The sequence below is a fragment of the Prunus avium genome, chromosome 6, assembly GCF_965620075.1.
Source record: "Prunus avium chromosome 6, drPruAviu1.hap1.1, whole genome shotgun sequence".
NCBI classification, from domain to species: Eukaryota; Viridiplantae; Streptophyta; class Magnoliopsida; order Rosales; family Rosaceae; genus Prunus; species Prunus avium.
In genome coordinates, this window is record NC_142289.1 from 33,690,017 (window position 1) to 33,711,544 (window position 21,528).

General features: G+C 36.3%; 3 protein-coding genes across 5 annotated transcripts; 2 read left to right on the plus strand and 1 right to left on the minus strand.

Moving 5' to 3' along the window:
- Nucleotides 1-1,713: 1,713 nt before the first annotated feature.
- On the plus strand, nt 1,714-4,676 carry LOC110768688 (putative protein S-acyltransferase 3). Of its 3 annotated transcripts, XM_021972533.2 has the most exons (12): nt 1,714-1,775; nt 2,062-2,156; nt 2,243-2,309; nt 2,404-2,500; nt 2,641-2,673; nt 2,951-3,047; nt 3,230-3,313; nt 3,452-3,492; nt 3,634-3,699; nt 3,808-3,867; nt 4,076-4,127; nt 4,217-4,676. In XM_021972533.2, exons 1-12 carry the CDS (start codon nt 1,747-1,749, stop codon nt 4,303-4,305), a joined length of 810 nt encoding a protein of 269 aa, XP_021828225.2. In that variant the 5' UTR covers nt 1,714-1,746; the 3' UTR covers nt 4,306-4,676. The 3 variants fall into 3 exon arrangements, with proteins under 3 accessions (XP_021828225.2, XP_021828215.2, XP_088110289.1); XM_021972523.2 differs by lacking the exon at nt 1,714-1,775 and having other exon boundaries at nt 1,782-2,156; XM_088254163.1 differs by lacking the exon at nt 1,714-1,775 and having other exon boundaries at nt 1,782-2,156; nt 3,230-3,492.
- A 7,102-nt stretch (nt 4,677-11,778) lies between these two features.
- On the plus strand, nt 11,779-15,624 carry LOC110768789 (putative E3 ubiquitin-protein ligase XBAT31). The gene is made up of 8 exons (XM_021972646.2): nt 11,779-12,164; nt 12,340-12,399; nt 12,524-12,595; nt 12,689-12,810; nt 12,909-13,049; nt 13,133-13,240; nt 13,614-13,872; nt 14,708-15,624. Exons 1-8 carry the CDS (start codon nt 11,985-11,987, stop codon nt 15,101-15,103), a joined length of 1,338 nt encoding a protein of 445 aa, XP_021828338.2. The 5' UTR covers nt 11,779-11,984; the 3' UTR covers nt 15,104-15,624.
- Nucleotides 15,625-16,933: 1,309 nt separating this feature from the next.
- Nucleotides 16,934-19,112, minus strand: LOC110768752 (uncharacterized protein At3g17950). Its single transcript, XM_021972602.2, has 3 exons — nt 18,739-19,112; nt 18,348-18,497; nt 16,934-17,607 (listed from the first exon to the last, which is right to left on the minus strand). The coding sequence occupies exons 1-3, from the start codon at nt 18,748-18,750 to the stop codon at nt 17,134-17,136; spliced, it is 636 nt and encodes a 211-aa protein (XP_021828294.1). The 5' UTR covers nt 18,751-19,112; the 3' UTR covers nt 16,934-17,133.
- Nucleotides 19,113-21,528: the final 2,416 nt, after the last annotated feature.

Below are 21,528 nucleotides of genomic sequence, written 5' to 3' on the forward strand. Positions count from 1 at the left end.
GTGATAGATCTGGGATGGCACTTGGGTTGAGTCCTCAGCGAATTTGGAGTTTCAGGCTCGTTGGATCTGGAGAGAGAGAGAGAGAGAGGTTGTCTTGGGGTGGGGAGATGAATAAAATATATATAAGGTTGGCTAGGTACGAAGGGAGAGGGTGGGGTGAGGGAGGAGATCTGTTGGCCATGGTGGAAGGATATGGAGAAGACGGTATTGTTGGTTTTTTTAATTTCCTATTAATTTTTTCTTTTGTTATTTTGTATTTTTATTGTTATTTTTCTTTTATTATTAATAGTTGAGTTAAGTTTTTTTTTTTTTTTAAATTAAAAAAATCTTAATTTTTGTTTTTTTATACATGGCACCTACGTGGCATCCAATTCCACAATTTTGTGGGTCACATTTGTGCCACATCGGCATTTTTAACGGAGTTTTTGATTGACTTGACGGTGGGGGGTTAAGTGAAACACAAAACCACGGTCAAGGGGGTTAAGTGGGCCATTTTAACTTTGGGGGGGTTAAGTGAGATTTTTTTTTAGAGTTTGATTGGGCTTGTTTTAACAAATGCGATGGCATGTTTTTCATTTATAGGAAGTTCCAGACTTGTTTTTTATGTTGTAAATGAATTTTATGTGTGTTTCTAAAGTTTATTTCATATAGGGGTTTTGTTATATGAGTCGTTCTATAGTTGGGCCCCTGTATTGAGCCTAATAGTGAAGCTCCCTAAATAAAATGTGAAAATGAACTCTACAATAGTCTGATCATAAAATCCAAAATAATGTCGCACATTCCTCTTTTCGTCTACCTTATTTGTTCTTCATCTTTTGTTCATTCAATGCCAAATTCATTATAGGTTTTGCTCTTTTCACTAAAAAAGAAATTCTAATTATTTTTTTTTCTCAAGCCTTATCATCATAAGCATAATCAAGTGTATTATCGAACATTTTATAAAACATCAAGTGTATTAAACATGAAAAATACATACGTACGTGTACAATACGAGTATTAAACGTGAAAATGCTAAATTCTTTATACATATAATAACTTTGGAAAAATAAAAACTCAAAAAGGGGCAATAGAGACTCGGGTAATAGTCAGTAATGGATAATACTTTAAACTATCAATAAACAAAATTCGGGGAAAAACAATTTTTTAAAATAAAATCAAAGTATCTATGTAAAGAGTATAGCCGTCTATTTATAAAAAATAAATAAAAAAATAAAAATATCCCAGTAACGCCACGCGGTTATATTTGTTTTTAAAAAAATCCTGCGTTTAGCCGCGCGGCTTTACTATTGGTTTCTTAAAAAAGACCCGCCTAGCGATTCGCCGCCATGTGTCAAACCGGTATAGCCGCTCGGCTATACTCTTTTTATTAATAAAAAAAGTAGGATACTCTTTAACTATGTTATATTTATAAGGCGTATAGCCGCGCGGCTATACTATTTGGTTATACGGTTTTAACAAACAATCCAAGTATAGCCGCCCGGCTGTACTATTTGGCTAATACTAAACAAACTACGACAGTAAAGCCGGCCGGCTATACGCTTTTTTTAAAAAAAAAAACCAAGTATAGCCGCGCGGCCGTACTATTTGTTAAAAAACAAAGTGGACACGCCTAGAACCTAACTAGTGGTGGGGCGCCACGTGTCAAAATAGTATAGCCGCGCGGCTATACGATTTTTAACCCTAAGTTTTCCCCGTAAACCAAAATTTTAATCTTAACACTGGTTGGCTATGGAGGAGACATGAATCATGGTGCATGGTTACAGCTACATGGAGAGGTTGTTTATCTTCTCTTTTTTTCCTTGTTCAAACTCCATTTCACATCCAAGCATAAGGTTCGCCGGAACGAATTTGAAAAACCATGGTTGAAACACAAGATCAAAGAAAGCACTTGGCTCAGTCCAAGTCAATTGGTCGTTGCATAGTGTCCTTTATCTTCGTCTTCCTCACTCAATTGGTCCTCTCTTTGGTCCCCCGCTTCTTCTCTGCCTCTTCCTTTCTCACCCAACTCGCTCTCTCAGTTCTACTGCTTCTGCTGTTTATGGGTTTTGGTGGATGGTGCAGAAGGAGGCTTCTTCAAGTCCATGCTTCAGCTCCGGCTTTCGTTTTCTTCAACATTCTCTTTATTTGGGGCTTTTACGTCTCTGTTATCAGACAAGGTCAGCTTGATTTAATTCAGTAATTAATTGAAGATTTTGGGTGTTGAACAAACTTGATTGAACAATAATCTATGTGCCCGCCGCAGCTGTGCCACTACTAAACGACGCCGTTTTCAGCTGTGAGGTTGTGTTCCTCGTCATTGGTCTCTATAGGTTGTTATAATATAAGCTACACTTCGCAAATTTGGTCTCCAACTCAATTTGAACTGACAAATTCTAACAGTGACAAGTGGGTTGCTATTGGCAGTATACTTACAAGTGACCCTGGCATTGTAACAAATGGGTCTGCCTCTTCAGACCAACCTTTGAATAGTTCAGTTTCTCAAGTTGACAATCATGATGAGGTTGGAAAATTTCAACTGGGGTTCCATTTTTAAATTTATTTACGGAAACATAGTTTTGAGGAAAAATTTTCTCTTTTCGCGGAACTATTTTATGCCGAAACAAATGGGAGACTCAGCTAATAATCTTATTACTGGTGCAGGAGTTGGAGCTTCCATGTCATGAATCAACTGAAGTAATAGTTTTCATTCTCGCCATTTCTTGAGCATTACAAAATGGGAAATGTTTTATTACCAGACAGTGTAACATCTTAGGTTGTCATATGTAATATGTCATACTTGAACCCATGATGATAAGTTGTTTGTTATTTGAATCTGTGGTAAAGATTGACAGTCAACAATATAGCCCTGTTGATTGTATTGTAATAGAACAGTTTCCTTTAAAGAATACAACTGTTGTGGTATCATACGTATTGTAATCTGGATGCTGGTCATGTACTTTGTCTTTCTCAGGGTTCTGGTTTGGGGACGAGGGTACGATATTGCAGAAGCTGCAAGGCATACATAAAGGGGCTCGACCACCATTGTCCTGCTTTTGGGAACTGTATAGGTAAGGGACATTCTTTGTCTACTAGTATTCTCCATGTAAGTTGTATTTAAAGTTCAAGCTAGCTAGTTAGAAAAACTTATATCCTATGTAATTTCCTTTTAAGTTGGCCCACAACTGATTTTTATGTTGGTTGTATTTACTCCCTAGTAATTAATGATATTATTGTTGCCATTGTTGTACAGGCCAAAACAATCATCTCCTTTTCCTAATTCTTCTGTTTGGGTTTATCTCTACCGAAGCTTCTTATTTAGTATGCGCATTGCTTTGTAAGCTAGCACTCTTGTTGTCACTGATTCTGATCCCAAATTACAGAAAATCTTGTGTTTTCCTGTTCAATGTCTTTCCAAAATTACTTTGTTTTACATTCTATTACTCATTTTTTGATCCATATACTATTTTCTCAGTTGCTGCCAAATCCGGGATCTTAGATAGACCCAGCATGGAGGTAGGTCATTGAACCCTGCAACTTAAACAAATTTTTAATTCAAGAGTGTGGCTTTCTGTCACACTTCAGTATAAAATTACATACAGCATAAGTCATCTATGCCTTTGCAACTTACACAGCTTTTCTAAATCAATTGTGTAGCCTACTCTTTCTGAAAATTTAGCTGTTAGCACAATTCTGTTCACAATTCTCCAACTGGTATGGCAGGTATGTATCACTAATGCTAATGTATGAGTTATGCTGCTTTCTAAATGATATATTAGTAATTAGCTAGCTTCTTTTGAATTCTAATAATCTCCATTGGTGTATGAGCAGGTGGTGTTTGTGATATGGCATATATATTGTGTATGCGTCAACATCAGAACTGATGAGTGGGTAAGTTCCTCAATGATAAACGGATTCTGATGGTAAAAGAAAAAAGAATGGGTTGATGTGGTTGTGGTGGCTGTATGTTTGTTCGTCTGTGTGTTTGAGAAAGTGGCAGTATAACATATATCTTGCTCTTATTCACAATGTCTGACCTTAGTCCAGTTCGAAATAGAGACCCTTCTGAATATTTACTTTTTGGTTTTTACTTTTCTAGATAAACTGGAAGAAGTATCCAGAGTTCCTCCTTGTTGTTCAACCCCAGCCAGGTAAGTGCAAGTCGCAGCACAAATTCTGGATATTCATATTTGTCACAAATCTATATGCATGATATATATCTGATTTTTCGCCCATCCAGGGCAAAGATTCGCGAATGTAAGGTTCAGGAATCCGTATGACAAAGGCATTCTACAGAATGTGGAGGAGTTTCTAGCATTAAGAGCATAGTAGTGTCAATGCCTAACCCAGAAGCCTTGCATAGTTGTCTGCGTAACACTCATGCAAAAACCATTCTCCACTTATTGCTTCCTGTATATTCCAGTATTTGGAGCAACAGGACAAGCATGTTGATTGACGGAAATACTTCGTCTAGCACTAATTTTGTTTAGGAGTTAGTGACCATTCTAGTAGTTGACATAACATTGAAATGGCTCCTCTTCATGGACATACATGTCTTGGTTCATGCAAATTTACAGCCTATATATGTGTATCATTTGTGATTTGTTAACCATATGATGAAAGGTAAATAGCTTGACAATTCGTGTAACCCTTGTAGATGACAATTCGTCTAATAGTTAAACTCATTAATCTTTTAATCATTTTCATCGATCAATGTGACAAATGTGAAATTAGACCACCTCAAAAACGTTAGCTAATTATATTGCTGCAATTAGGATTGTAAGGATAGAAGTGGAATTAAGCCTAAACATACGGAACAAAAGTATAGTTTAGCCAACTGTGAATAGCATGGTTCTCACACCTCATGGAGCCAAGCAAATAAAATGTCTGAATTTCAGAAAGTAAATTTTACTGATATATCATGCAACATCTATTGCTTATTCTATAATCACATTTGCATGATGATAAGCTTCATATATTTGTAGAATATCAAGTTGATAGGCACACATTTGTGGAATGATAGATTTATTATAAATGGAGAACAAACCTTAATAAGTTTGAGATATTGGAGCAAACTAGAAATTCGAAACTATCCTTATAAAGTTTAGGGGTTTAGGGTTTAATTAATATGAACGAAATGGCTGTATTGAAGCATTTCTTGGCTTCATTGAGAAATTTTCAGGATCATTCTTGTGACATGGGATCTTTCATGGTTTCGCCAAAGAGGCCCAAAGATGGAGGGATTTGATCTCCTTAATGGTTTTACAAAAGAGGACCTGGGCCTATGACAAAGCTCCGGAAGATTTTATTTTTTTTATTTCTTTTGGTGAAAAGACGGGTTCTTGCCCAAAAGAAAATACTAAACTACGGCCTGAGGCCTACAAAGATCACACTCATTTATTTTCTAGAATTAGCGATACAATTGCTTGCATTTCTTTAGCATAAGGAAACAATGTAAATTATCGTTCATAATAATCTCAATTTTCCATTTGTTTTTTCCTACATTTCATAAGGCACCAACGAATCTCATCGTTTATTTTTTTTTTTGTCACACATTTCTATTATATTTCAATCATCAAACAGATCTCCAATGACTTTGACCACTAGCAATTTCTATAGCCGATTTTTCCTCTCATTATCATAAAAAAATATAAACAGAGAAAGACCATTTGGGTTTTGTTTAGAGTCAACCATCAATTTCTTATACAACAAAATGTAAAAAAAAAATGGAAGCCAACTTATCTAGACGATTCCACCTGTTTGATAACCTAAGCAGTCCCCCTGTTCAATTGTTGACCAGATATGCAAGAGTGTCCATTCTGAATTGGACTGATTGCTACTTCTACATTATATTTCTTTCCCATTCCAACACACAACTTGGTTTTCTCAGGGACTTATATTTAACAATTTATTGGATCCCAACAAAATATTTTAATGGTTGGTATATTCTAGACCAATGAATCTTTATATTTTATGGAATCTAATTCCAAAATATCAATGACACGTACAAGTTACAACCACATCAGCTTTCCACCTTGCATATCATATTTGACCCTACTACTCTTACTTGTTCCATTCTCTAACAAAGAAATCAAGAAAATAGAATTTTTCTTTCATAATAAATAATGTTCTTGGTATTCTATCTTCATAATTTAGGACTAATCTTTCAATTGTGGATAAATAATTCGGTCAGACCATTGATTATACCGATTTTGTCTCAAAGTGTAATTTGAATTCACAATTTGACAATATAAATATATGTGACAACGTAAGTCTGGTAAAAGAATATTACTTCTCAAATGCGTATTACAAATTCAATAAATCATATGTTAACTAATACCCAAATAAGTAGAGGAATTAAACGCTAACAAGTTAAAGATCACTATCAAGTGCATTGTCTACCCCTGTGAGAAAACTATTGCTTGAAGAAACTATCTTGAAAAATGAATCCCGAAAGAAAGCTTGACAACGTAGTTGGTATTTTGAAAACATGTTGACAAAGACATTCAATATTATGATTACAAGCATTCAAAGATTAGTCATTTACGTTAATCGTTTACGTGTATATGGATGATTCATAGTCATTGATTGATTGATGAAGAATCAATCGTAAAACTTACGTTAATTAATCAATACGATTAGCTTGTCGTCGACACGTTTAATCATGCTCTTAACACCAGCAAAATCCAAAGAGCAACAAACAAAAACTTCATGATTTCTAGGGAGACGTAAGCTTTTGCTAAATTGGGCTGACCATGCAACTAAATTTGGGAGCAATCCGATTTGCTGTTGTGCAATGCAAGTGGGAAGGCTTTGGGCCGCCTGTGAGGAAAAAAAGACGAAAGCATTAGAGACTTCTCGAAATGTCCTTCTTCCACCCACCCAAAAAAAGAAATGTCATCTAAAAATATAATTATTTAAGTTTAAAAAATCCTGATTTGCGGCTAAATAAATATCTTAATCCAAGTTGGCTACCAAATAAATAACAACCAATGTACACGTACCCTTACGACCTTATAAATTATCCTGGCAAGTCCCTTTCAAAAGTGAAGGAAGCTTCAATGGTGATGACCAATAATATGGGATATTTATTTTCAAAATCGGATAATTTCGAATTGTATTTTAATATTTAAGTTGATTAGATATGTAAGTGGATGATAGACAAAAAAGCATGACTGTTTTCTTGTGGTCATCGGTAGACAGATGCTCCACCACTAGGCATGCACCATTCGATCCTTAATCCTAGTGATGGCTTTTGGCTAAAAATATCCAACTTTGAAGGAAAGAAGGAGTTAGGTGTTAGCACTTTGCATACTAAAATGGGATAGAGGGAATTGCTTTCAACAATTGGTTAACTTATGCGGGAATTTGCTTTTGGTTTTGCATGGGGTATATTCATATTGTTGGGAGAATAAGCAAACTCAAAAGCATAAGGGGCATATAACCAAAAGTGATGGCAGCCAATTTCAAATGGATTGCTTTTATGAGATGGAGTCTCTATTGAAATTAGGATTAATTGCATTTTACTCCCTATAGGTTAGGGTCATTATCGAAATGGGTTCTGGAGTTTTAATTTCATCAATATGAAACCCAACGTTTTTACATTTGATCAAATTACGCACTCCGTCAACTTCACTGTTCGATTTTCTGTTAAACGTTGGGTTTCATATTGATTAAATTGAAAGATGATGGCCAATTTCGATAATGACCTTAAACCTGAAGGGAGTAAAATGTAGTTAATCCTTCAAATTATATATAGCTAGTGGTTATATGCATGGATTTCACTCTATCTATATAGTCATTATAAGTTCACTTATTTCTTCAACAAACATTTTAAATTCATTTCAAAAGCCTTTTTTTTTTTAAATAAATGATTTTGTTAATGAAATATAGGAAAAATTATAATCTTCAAATAAATTCAACATCATGAACAAAGTTTCGGGAGGGTCATCCTCAATATTATAAAGATCAAAACTAGCTAAGATTTGAACTACTCCATTAGAACATGGATAAACTTCAACAATACTGAGAACATATCCGGACTCTCAAATTAGAAAAAGTCGAATAAATCAGGAGGGAATGCTCTCAAAACAAGCTTGTATCTAGTATTTTTCAGATTTTTGGTTAACTGTGAGACCTTGCCAATTACCATGAGACTGTCCCCATAATTAAGAACATTATAAGTAAACCTACTCTAATCATGTGACATTGTTGGTAATTAACTGTGCCCACTGCGCATTGATGCCCAATCATCTTTTTTTATTTTTTAATAATTTAAACCAATTAAGGATGCTCAAACCTAACCTTGGATAGATCAATATTATCTACTCTATTGGCTTAATAAAATAGGATTACCGACATCTTGCCTCCTACAAGCAAGACTACACTTGTACGGTCCATGTTAACCTGAGATTCTGATCCATCAAAAGCAATCAACATCAAAATGAAAATGAAAGAGCAACAGAAAGACAAACAAATAAACCCAAATATTTATTATATGAGATATTATGTAGCTCTTGAATTTGACAGAAATGCCTTGCTTCATTCCAAAAAATTATACAAGCCTCAAAATATAGTATGTGTGGCCCTCCTTGTCCTTGCTATGAGATATAGTTTTCATTGAGGCAATTATAAAGCTCCGGTACCGACAAGATTGTGAAAAGTAAAAGTAAGAAGCGCGATACAGAAAATTCATTCAACAAAATAAAAAACCAGTATGTCTTTTGTTGACGCCAAAAAGTGGTTCAGGACTTTTAAGGGTCAACTTAGTAATTTTATGCCTTCGGTATCCTTGTGGTCTCGGTATAGAGAGCAATCTGCAAAAGTAGCAAACGCTCGGTAAGACCTAGGACACTGGTGTGGTACCGGCCGAAAGCTCTCCGATGCTTAAATAAGTTCGGGATTAGAAAGTTCAATTGACAGATCAATAAGCTTGTATGCCGTAAGTTCTGATTACCTCTATTTTGGGGTAGTTGGCCTCCTTTATAGACCTTGGGAGGTGTGCACTTTGTTGATAATTTCGATGTGGGACTGTGGACGTCGCTTGGGAGCATGCCACGTGTCCCAGGAGGGGGTGTTGCCCTAATGGAGCGATCGGTAGGTAGGGTGCCGAAGGCTTCCCCAACCAGGCTCGATTTCTTCCACGTGTCTTGTTCTCATTGGCTGTTCATTTTGGGTATAAACATCTTTGCTTGATGATTGGTGGGTGGGAACGGAGAGGAAGTAGCCATTCAAACTCAAAGAATTAATCCTCAAACAAAATAAATTGTTTAACTAATCCACGTTTTGATGCTGAGATTGGGAGTAGGGTTTCAGCCTCGTTCTTTTGACCTATGTTCTATACAGTAGGGTTTCGGGTGTGAAACTCTGGACACAGTTGCTCCGAGGTTTGTGTATAAATTGTGTTTTCCAATTAGTCATCGAAGTTTTTTGTACTTAAATAAGATGAGTGCTCTTCCCTTAAAGCGTTTGAATTGCTATTACTCATGACATAGTCAAACATGAAAGAAATCGAAAAATTAGGAAGTTTTGTGTGTATGTGTGTGATTGATCTTTATTTATGTTTCTTTATTACTATTGTCGAAGTAAATTCACATGAAATTATGCTTTTTTCTTACGGTCACTACAAATTTACGGACATTGGTTGTACATGAGCAGCAAATAGCTAATAACCACATTTATTGGTGTCAGTTGTGCTATTAGACACTAATAGTGCATTTAGCTAATCATCTTGTACATTCAAAGTGTTTTTTTTTTTTTTTTGAGTGGGTCAAGTTAAAAAATAAAAGTACACAACGTTAAATAATAAAACAAACACGTACATAGTACACTATTCTTTTTCAAAGGGTGTACAAAGTATACTACTGGGGCAAAAAAACTTACATGTAACGGGGATAACACTGTTTTTCTATCCCTGACCAATAACACAATGACACGTTGAAAAGTTATCCTACGTATCATTGCGTTGTTGACCAGAAATAGCAAAAAGTGTTTTCCCCGTTACATGAGAGTTTCTCTCCTGCAGAGAAACCCGGATGAACACCAATATCAAGAGCATATTTGGATTGGATACAAGCATGTGTTTGGTAGCTGTATAAATAAATTACAAATATAAGAAAAGAATAGCAACAACTTCTTTCTTGTTTCAAATATAGACAGCAACATTCGACTCAAATTTGATTTTTTTTTTTTAAATTTAAAAAAGTGATATTCTAAATTACTTTAATTTATTCATACATTTAAACTCGGTGTAAAGAGTTGGACACACTATTCTGGCCTAATGTACAACTAAGACTCTAATTGAAATTCAACTACACGATTTGTTGAGTGATAAATCACAATGTCATCATGTTGATGGCTCCACTAAAACAAGATTATTATGCCAATGTCTTTGTTTAAGTGAATTTGAAGCAAATTCCATACGCAAACTAATGCTTCTACACTACAAACAGGAATAGAAAAAGAAAGGACCCATTCAAAATAAGCGGTTGAGACTATTCTTTGCTTTGGCTTGGACACATCATAAGTCATGTGATCCTTCAACAAAAGCAAGTACCAGATGCTTGTTGGACGAGGAGATTGCTTCTGCTAGAGCCCGATCATATGCTGAGAATTATTAAGTATGCTTAGCATTTTTTTACCCAAAAAAGAAAAAAGAAAAACCTCTTTTATAATTAATTCCCAAAAATAAAGATTAATCCCTAGAGTCAGGAGAGAAACTCTCATGTAAATTTTTCACGGGTCATTGTGTTATTGGCCGAAAATAACAAAACAACAGTACTATCTCCATTATATATAAGTTTTTTAGCAGAGCCGGACAACGTTTTATCTCTGCTTACAATAAACCAATTAAATATAGAACTTGCACAGAAAGATTTAAAAAAAAGGACTTGATCCCAAGGAAGGCAATAAAAAAGTAAAAAGACCTTATTCTATACTTTCCTTCACAAATTAATCTATGGACCCATGTTATTGTAAAGATTCATTGATTGTATTAAAAAAGAGTGGATGAACGTTCTTGTCACACCCATCAAATTTTTTTTGGTTCTACTCTACCAAATGTTTATTGAGATTTATCAATGCATTTGCTCCTCCCATTTTCTAATATTAACTCAAACTCCATTAAAGAAAACATACAAGCTACCAACTCCCCTTTCCTCTTTTATGATTACAAGTTTTTAACAAAGGGCGAAACCGATAGTTCCCAAGTTCGAATCTCTCTTTTCTCTTTTATTATTGAATTTAATATATCGTGGATCGTATTTCTAATAGGCATGAAGCACTTAATCCTAAACAAACAATAATTTCATACATGTAAGATGCATGCAAGCTCTTATTCCATATTTTAATTTGACTTTGAAAAATAAAAATAAAACCACTCCATATTTTTATGTGAAGGCGAAAACGACGCAGTCTTTGCATTGATGATTTTAGACAGTGTCAATTTTGCTAGTACCCAAAATAAACATAATAGTCAGTCAAACGCGGTAAACAACTTTCATAATAAACAAAACAAAATTAACATCAAATTACATCCCTAATTTCAGCTTAGCATACCGATCTAACGGCCAGAGACCATCAAGTCAAAAAAAACAACGGCTGTTATTTGTTTCTGAAGGCCCACCGTCGGATTGAACTTGGGGTGTTCAAGGCTGGTTGGCCCATTGTACTGTTTAGGAATCTAATCTAACTGTCCCAGAAATATCTGACTGCTGCCCGTAGTCAGTTCCAGTGACTGCCCGAACACTGACTCGGTCAGCTCCCACTCTCGCCTTGGGGCAGCTCCAAACTTCAATGGTCTCTCTTTCTCTCTCTCTAGACTTGGAAATACATAAATGTAAACCTTTTTATTCGGAGAGCGATGGAAGCCACCACCTTCTGCCTTCTGCTGAAGGTGGCTCAACATAGGGGTGAATGAAGGGCTTCCATTGACTCATTAATTGGGTCAGAGAGAGAAACAGAGAGAGAAACAGAGAGAGAGAGAGAGAGACAGTGAGAGAGAGGGAGAGATGGGTCAGGGGCTGAGTTGCAGACAGAGTGATGAACATGGGCTCTTCCGTGCCGTGCAGTTTGGGGAATTGGACACTGTGGAAGCTTTGCTAGAGAGAGCACCAGCTCTCTTGCGCCACTCGACTGTCTATGACCGCCACTCTGCTCTTCATATTGCTGCTGCGAATGGCCAGATCGAGGTGGGTTCTTTTGTTTCATTGGGATTTCATTGATTGTTTCAAGTTTTTTTTTGGATTTGGGGCAAATGGGTTTTTGTTTCTTGGAGGGAATTCAGTTTTTTGTTTTGTGGAATCTTGTTGTTGTTTTTGAATGTTGGATTTTTGATGATTTTTCTTTTTTGGGTCTGATTGGCAGATTCTTTCTATGCTCTTAGAACGATCTGTAAATCCAGATGCGTTGAATCGTCACAAGCAGGTAAATTTAATTACTTTTTGGCTATGAATGTGTAAGTTTATTGATTGGGAAATGTTTGATCTTTGGTGTTCTGTTTTTGCTTCTTCTAATTGTCTTCTTGTCTTGTTGATTGGAAATGGTTCAGACTCCACTTATGTTGGCTGCAATGCATGGAAAGATCTCGTGCGTAGAAAAGCTTCTTGAAGCAGGAGCAAATGTATGTTAATATCCTGACTTTTTGTTTCTTTTAGATTTGCAAATTTTCTTTTCCAAATATGAACTATGAAATTAATGTCGGTTATTTTGTCAGGTCTTAATGTTTGATTCCCTTCATGGACGAACCTGCTTGCATTATGCTGCTTACTATGGTCATTCTGATTGCCTTCAAGCCATTATTTCTTCTGCTCATTCAAGTCCTGTTGCTGTTTCTTGGTTGGTCTCCTTTTTACTCTACCGAGTGATTTCGTCTTCTCTTTGATTGATGGGGCTAAATACTTATTGATAACATGATATATTGGACTGAATATCAGGGGATTTTCACGATTTGTGAATATTAGAGATGGCCGGGGAGCAACACCATTGCATTTGGCAGCCCGTCGAAGCAGGCCTGAATGTGTACATATTCTGTTAGACAACGGAGCTCTTGTTTGTGCTGCAACTGGTGGATATTGGTATGAATTCTACTAAATTTCTTAATCCTGATTCATCTAAGGCGTTGATTTCGTTCTGTAGATTGATAAATTTTTGTTTACAGCTGTCCTGCGAGCACTCCACTTCATTTGGCTGCTAGAGGGGGATCTCTGGATTGCATACGTGCATTGTTGGCATGGGGTGCAGATCGTATTCAAAGAGATTCATCCGGGTATAATTTATTTTCCTTCTATGTTTGAGTATACTTTCGTTTCCTTCTATATTTGAAAAACAAATTTTATAACATATATGGATCCCTTTTGTGTAAGCTATGTTTATATCGTCTCACGTAATAATCATTCTGTTTCACCTATCCAAATATCATCCATTGTGTTAACACTTATGCAACAAATTCTTATTATGCATGTTTTGAAATTTTTTGATGATGCCAGTAGAGCTGTTCAATTTTCATGTGAATGAATGGTGTGCCTTATATATTTATTTAATTTTGTTCAAGAGAACCTGAAGTGATGATCATATCCCTTGACTTTATTTTAGAAACTCCACTTGAGCTTATTATATGAGATATGCTTGTGTATATGCAGGAGAATACCATATATAGTTGCTTTGAAACACAAACATGGAGCTTGTGCAGCAATGCTAAATCCTTCATCAGCTGAGCCTCTTGTGTGGCCAGCACCTCTGAAGTTTATTAGTGAGCTTAATCAGGAGGCAAAAGCTCTGCTAGAACAGGCCTTAATGGAGGCAAACAGGGAGAGGGAGAAGAACATCTTGAAAGGAACTGCTTATTCTCTTCCATCTCCATCACATTCTGATGTTGGGATGGATGACAATCTGTCTGTGGTAATTTCCTACCCTCCTCTCTTTCTTCATATTTAAGTTAGATGTATAACCTATTATATAAAGTAGGAGCTTATAATGGTTTCACCCATTTCCACCCATCCAGGTGTCTATAATTTACTGAACTTTCTCAATACTACTCTATTATCAAAAAGAATTTGATTTGCATCTACCGACCCAGTGTAATATTTTATTTTCCTACTTGTCTAGGACAATACAAAATAATCACTAATTTATAATTACTCAAAAGATGGTGTCCCGTCTCACAGAGTCATACATGTGTGGGGCTAGTTTCTGATCAAAATTGACATGATGCTGGATTCACCTTTTAATGTTTCCTAAAGAGGGAATCAATGAACTTGGTTGAATAGTTCAGACAGAAAATTATAAAATGTTTTTGAATTACCTTGCTCTTTATTTTTTGGCAGAAAAATTATCTTGCTCGCTAAATTTAAATTTTTTGTTTCTGATCCCTTGAATCCGAACTGACTGAAAATGTTCAAACTCATGAGCTTTATTTCCCATACCTGTGATTTGGACCATGAGTCTCAATAATAGTTCTCTGAATCCTAACTTTAGACACTGCACTATTTTGTCTTTACTTGGTATGCTTTCCTTGGCTCCGGTCCCCAAGTAAAGGCATTAGATTTTGATGTGGCTGCATAATTGCATCTTTACTAGTGTAGGCTGTGCCTCAGTCAATTTTTCTTAACGTTTTAGAATTGAGCAGGTCAGAAGGAGACATGTTTTCAGCAGTCATGTGAACTGTATAGTCATATTTATCATATTGTTTAATGCATGGGACCAAAGTATTCATTGGGACATTGTTTTATTGCAGGAAAGCGATTTAGATCTATGCTGCATATGCTTTGAGCAGGTGTGTACAATTGAAGTCCAGAATTGTGGCCACCAAATGTGTGCACAATGCACTCTAGCCCTCTGCTGCCATAAGAAGCCTAACCCAACAACATTATGTGTAACACCACCAGTTTGCCCGTTCTGTCGAAGCACCATTGCCCGTCTGGTAGTTGCAAGGATTAAAACTTATGATGATGCTGATCATGACACCGGAGATAACAATTCCTCCAAGCTAAGAAAGGCAAGGAGGTCCCGAAACTTCAGTGAGGGCAGCAGCAGTTTCAAGGGCTTATCGGCATTGGGTTCTTTTGGAAAGATGGGTGTCCGTGGCTCAGGAAGGATTCTTGCTGAGAATGAATGGGTTGACAAGCCTTGATGCTTGGAGGCATTTGGCAACCAGAAAAAGAATCTGTGCGTGATTTGAGGATTTTCTTTCATGTAAGTGAAAGAGAGAAAAATCTAAGAGGCTGCTGTTGGTGGTTGACCCATTTGGTATGTACAGATAAAAATCCATGTGGAATGTAGTTTTGGGAAATAAGCAAAGAAGTGAGTTGCAGGCATTGGTTGGGTTAGTTATGTTGGTCGTGTTAAATTTGTTTACTTTAGATTCAAGGATCTTATTAGTTGGTGATTTGAGTCTGTTAGATATCTGAATTGGGAAGGAAAAAGAAAAAAGAAAAGACAAAAAGGAGGAAGAAATTTTTTTTCTTGTTCAAAGTAGAATTCAACATTCTTGAATGGCTGCTCTACCGAGAAAGGCAGTCACAAAAAGACCGTTGGAAATAGTCAAGTATACGTTGTGCTTTTGACCCTAATCAAAGCAACTTCTCCTTCCTTGTGAGAAATGTAATATTAAATTTATTGTTTTTGCTGGAAATTTTAAATTATTATTCTGTAGTTTGTGTATACAAATGGGATGATGTGATACAAAAATTACAAATAAATAATAAAAGTCCTTGGCGGATGGATTTCGTGTGATTGTGTCTGTTTACTGGTCATATGATTCCAAAATCAAATTATGAATGCGGACAAGTCAGCTTGATCACCAACAAGGACAGTTTGGTGGGTCAACAGGGAAACACTACCTGACAAGATGTTGACTCAAAAGAATAGAAGTTAGGCCTGTGAATGTCTGAAAAGCCAAGAGATAAGCAGAGGCCCGCTTAACCGTGTGGGGTTAGATAGCCCAGCCTTTTTCCTTCGATATAAATATTTTGGTCATAAACCAAGTACTAGATTGGTATGGCCCATATGGTTGGTTTTTTCTCCTTATGTCAGTTGCATGATGCTCGCAAATTATGCATGTAAGGACGGTATAAAGGTCTCATCTCATCTGATGTAGACATTGCTATTGACTTGCTTTGCTTCAAGTGTTCTTTCCACTTATCCACGCGGGTCCCTTATCAAGTGTGAGGGCACATCAGTGTATGGTTTAGATTCCAGAAACAAGTGAGTCTATCTTTAGGTATTTCTTCTTTGGAGTTTACGTGTACGTAGGAGGATGTGTCACATTTGAAGTACCAATCCTCGGTTACGTTGATGTAGAATGAATTGAGTATTACATTTGATTGAATTGTGGTTAAAGTTGGAGAAATTGTTAGGGTTATCGGATACGTCGTGGAAAAGTGAGTACGCCTTCCATGCTCTTACACTTTTCCACACCTTTCATCCTCTCACACTTTCGCACTTCTGATTGCGAAGGTGATATAAGGGTGCGCAAATAACACTTTCCTTAAAATATCAAACATACTACATGTACATGTCTCTATTTTTTTTGGAAAATTAGAGAATGTTGAATCCACAAACGAGTAATTTTTTTATTTAGAAACTGTTATTAACACTCCAAAATGTTATCATGCACTCCTTTTTATAATTTTACAAGAAAATGACATGATAACCTTTTTGAAGTGTCAATAATATAGCTCCCTTTTTCAACCCTATGATAATTTTGAGCCGATTTGCGCTAGCATAAAAGTATTGAAGATGCTCTCTACAAGTGTGGTCCTATTTTGTGGTAAATTTGGGAAAGATTGAATAGTATACACAAAAAGTTTCTTATTCCCCTAATCTCGAGCCATATAGTCAATTAGGTAGGGCATGGTACCTGGGATACCAGCACAGTTTTGGCCCCAGCAGGCGTGGATCTTTGTCACCATCCTTTTGGAACTTCAAATCATGAACGTTTGCATCTTTATACTAACACACATATCACAGAAGAAGATTTATTATCCCAAATGCTAGCTACTGGTATGAAAATTTGCTTAATGTGATACATTTTGCTTAAACGGCAATGGCTGCACTGGAATTGTCAATTGACCTCTTTATGTCTTCCAATAACATGAAATTCTGATTAAGACACCAAAATAAAAAAAAATACAGACTGAGAAACATGAATATATTCTTTGGTCAATTGGAGAGTTGCCCACCGCACATGCATGAAAACAGAACTGGTTTTCTCTGGTCAACATTATCTGAACCAAGCCATGGACTAGATTGAGGAGGAGCAACTTGACCATCAACAAACAGTGAGTTGGGTTGTGTAGCAGGCTGATGATCAGCTAAAGCAACCTCATCATCTGGTCCATAAATTGGTGGGTTTTCTCTATAATTTTCATTGGCTGCTCTTCTCTCCACTGCAAGGAAGTGACCAAGAGATGGAGGATGGTTGTTTTTGTTCACAATCTCACCATCTGTACTGTCCCTGGAACATAAAGAGAAAAAACACAATCTGAACTTGGTGGTGTTGTTGCTCTTCCTGTCTTTACAGACCTGATCAGTTTTTCTTCCCCTCAGTGATCTTCTTGATAGCTCTAGAATGTTATTGATTCCAATAAGGCTCCCAAGTGTAATGCTCCTGTCATGGAAAAAAGACCCTGTGGACTGCAACCCACCAAAGAAATTAACATGTAAACATATCAGCACACCCTCCTTCACCAATTTGTTCAAGAAATTAACACTAATTCTCAAGATTAAACTGACATCAAACACTTAGAATTGTTAAGTTTGCAGCTGAGCAGACCATTTGAGGGCCTTTTTTTTCAGCATATAGTAAACAACTGTACATATGTACTATTTTTATTTGATAACACTACCATACAAATTGCAATAGTCTTGCCCACTATGTCATCAATAAGACCATTCATTCAGAGCCAATTCTGACTGATGCTAATAGTACTGTTCAGGGGTCAATTTTAACTTAACAGTCCTACTGAAAGTGTAGGAACAGCCTAAATTTCAAGTCATTAGGGAGGGTTACCATTACAACAAACAGACAAATTAAATGGCATTTTCAGTTCTATTTCAATTTCAAAATCAATTCTCAATTCTTTTCTTTTTCAAAATCTGCCAAAAGAAATGATAAAAAAAAACAGCTTTCATTCAAGCATATTTTGTCCATGAAGAAAACAAGCTGAAAGAAACAAAACAGAAGGTACTGCAAATAGTATATACCAATCATTTTCAGACCAAATATACATATAATATACAAATACACACAAACTAATTAATCCTGTGCCTATATGTATGACCTGTTTCACTACAAAATCCCAAATGAACCATCAAAGACAAGACTAGTATATATGAGAAAACTTATACCTTAAATAACTGTAATTTATACTGACCTCTGTGTCTAGATCTGAAGAGGAATCTGTAGAGGAAGTTGGAGAACCAGTGAGTAAAGTGTTGAATGACACTGAACCAGAAAACTCATTGTTTTGAGCCAACCCAACTCTCACATGCATTGGCTGCAAACCCAGAGGCCAGCCTTCCTCCTACAATCATATCAGTCAGGAAAATCATCAATTATGCATAAGCCTCCAACAAAAAATGACAAAATCAACATGACTGAGCAATGTGATAAGAATAGACCCACAAAGCCAGAAACATTATAGCAAATAATAAACATATCCACCGGCCAAAGAAATTTAGTAAGAAAAACAAATGAATCAGAGCTAGTGTTGAACCCAGAGGGGCAAAAATCCAAGGAGAATGAGATAGAAGACAAAGCGGTACCTGTTGAGCCATGCTTGACAGGGGCCAAAAGCACTTGTGCTGCTCCTGTGACTGATTTGGCTTTGGTGAAGTTCAATGAGGTCACCTCAGGTAAATGAAACTGTCATTTCCTTAATTGGCATTGTAGATAAGCACAAGGGACTTGCAGTGACTCAGAGATGACTGAGGTGAATTGGTAATTGGGTAACTCTATATAGAGGTCATCTCTATGCACAGGAGATTAAGAACATCACCTGTACATTAGAAGGAGAGAGAGAGAGAGAGAGTAAATAGCAAGGAGGAGGAGATCCAAAGTAAGACGGGTAATCATTTGTTAGCACTGTTTCTCTGCTTTTCTTGGGTTTTGTTGAGTGTTGACTAGAAAGAGAAAACAGAATCATTTTGTACTAAGAAAATGAAAATCAAGACTAAACAAAAGCATAAATCCAAGAAAGGTTCAGAAGCTGCTCTATAAAATGATATAAAAATATACCCCACACCCTTCCCTACAAATAGATTAATACAATAAACAGTTACATTTTCCCTCTCTGTATTGCTATTGGAATATAATTTTATTTCTTTATTATTTTTAATCAATTATTTATGTATACGTTCATAGTTGCCAAGGAGTGGGAATGAAACCCTACATGTAAGGAGTGAAACAGTGTTCTTGTAACAAAGAACATTAACAAACTCTCCATTGTAGTGTTCTTCATTAATCTTTAAATATACTGACTTATGATTAGTCAAGATTGTAGAGATCAACTGGAGCATATATTCATTTGGAAAAACAGAGAGACTTTTATTTTGCTGGATACAACGGTCACACACTGCCATTGAGTGTTCCATTTCTTTTGGCCCACAAGCCCCTTTTGTCGTGGGGCCAAGCCCAAACTTTTACTAACTGGGCCCACGCAGTATGACCTGTTGCTTTTCCCATATCTCCTCCTTTTGTGGGGGTGAAAACGTTCACCATGCGTTAGTATTCTATTCCATGATCCAGCTGTCCACAGCAAGAGCATTTATCAACCTCTTAACATCAATTATATCAAATGTTTTTGAAATAGAGCTAGATTTGCATTTTTGTCTCTAAATTTATTTATTTATATTTTTAGAATTAGTGATAGATACAATGGATTGGGGAGGGGGGCATTTATTCTGGGATTCGAACGGGTGAATAATGGGGAAAGGGGGAGGGACCTCACCACTAAGGTAAACCCCTCGATCAGATGCGGACCTACTAAGGCGCAAAGAGGTGCAGCTGCACCTCCTTTCGCTGGAAAAACCATTGTAGATGCTTGAAATTGCCCTTTGCTCAACTGGTGTACAGATTACCTTATTTCCATCTTCAACATTTAAGTAAATGTCTTTGTCATTTTACTTTTATTTATTTTTGTATTACTCCATTTACTTAAGTTTACAATGTAAACAAAGAAGTATCCCCCATTTGGATTCAAATAAAAATATTAGAAAATCAAATTCCCACCAAATCAAAATATGAAAATTCGGTTTTAGTGCAAAATACGATTTAGGCTAAAAATGATGGCTCATTAAGTCAATATATACTTCATACTAAAATCCCATAAAATCAAGTTTTCTTATTTGATGTGTATAGAACAAAAGCCGCCAAAAATTATCTTGAGAAAATGATTATTCCGAAAAACTATTTTTCATACTTAATCAATATTGCATCTCCGCTAAAAAATTTCTGAGTCCGCTAGTTCCCTCGGTCATTTGGTCTCTAGCACAAATGATAACGATCTTTGAAGGTAAGCTGTGTATTTGGAGGAAAACTATAGTTAGTTAGACCAATGAAGGAAAAAAAGGAGACCAACGTTGACCGTTTTACCCCTCAAATAAATGCTCAAATTGACACAAATGAAGGAAATTGACTAAAATGCCACTCATAATAGAGTTTAAGGACTACATAATTGAATTCATTGACTAAAATGCAAATCAGAATATAGTTTACGGATTGAACCCCTCACTCAACCACCTCAACCACCCACATCCCCTAATTGTAGCATCTCCCCACCAGAAGGACCCGTAATCGCAAATCGCTCCAGAATTTTCCTGTAAAGTATGATTGACGAGACAGGGCTTTGTTGACGAAAAAGAAAAAGACGAGACAGGGCTTTTAGAAAGAGCAGGTGTATGCTTGCTTTGATCCTTAAAACCCCAAACCAGAGATCTTATTCAACCAAAGCCCAGTTTTTCTTGGTTGTTTTGGTATAAGACAAGTTGCTTCCTTGTGGCTGCAGAAGTTTAGCCCATTAACGACAACTAGTTTGGGCTTACTTGAAAACTTTTGGCACTTCTTTTTGCAGTTGGATGGTGGATCTTCAGCTGAATTAACGACTCCTAAAACCAAGAGCGCATTTCAAGAAAAATGCTCTTATCTTCTGGATATTAGACTAAATAGTATTAACGACTCCTAACGCAAGATGCACGTTCGAAATGAAGTGATCAGTTGTCTATGAGCAGGCAACTATAGGCAAAACCACAAAATTTATAGAGCTCGAGTTGACAATCTTGTTTTAATATTTTCTTTAAATTATTCCTTATTAAGTAATAACTTCTTTTCTTTTTGGGTATAGGAGGGGTTCTTCAATCATTGTGTTACATCAATCACTGCAGTTATAGACCACCTTATCTTAGCTAAGACAAAAACTTGCATACAACGGATACCTATAAGTCTCTATTTATCTATCTCATTACGTGACACAAGAAAACGATAGAGAGCGACGAGATATGAAAACTTGCATACACCCGGATACCTACAAGTCTTTATTTATCTATCTCATTATGTGA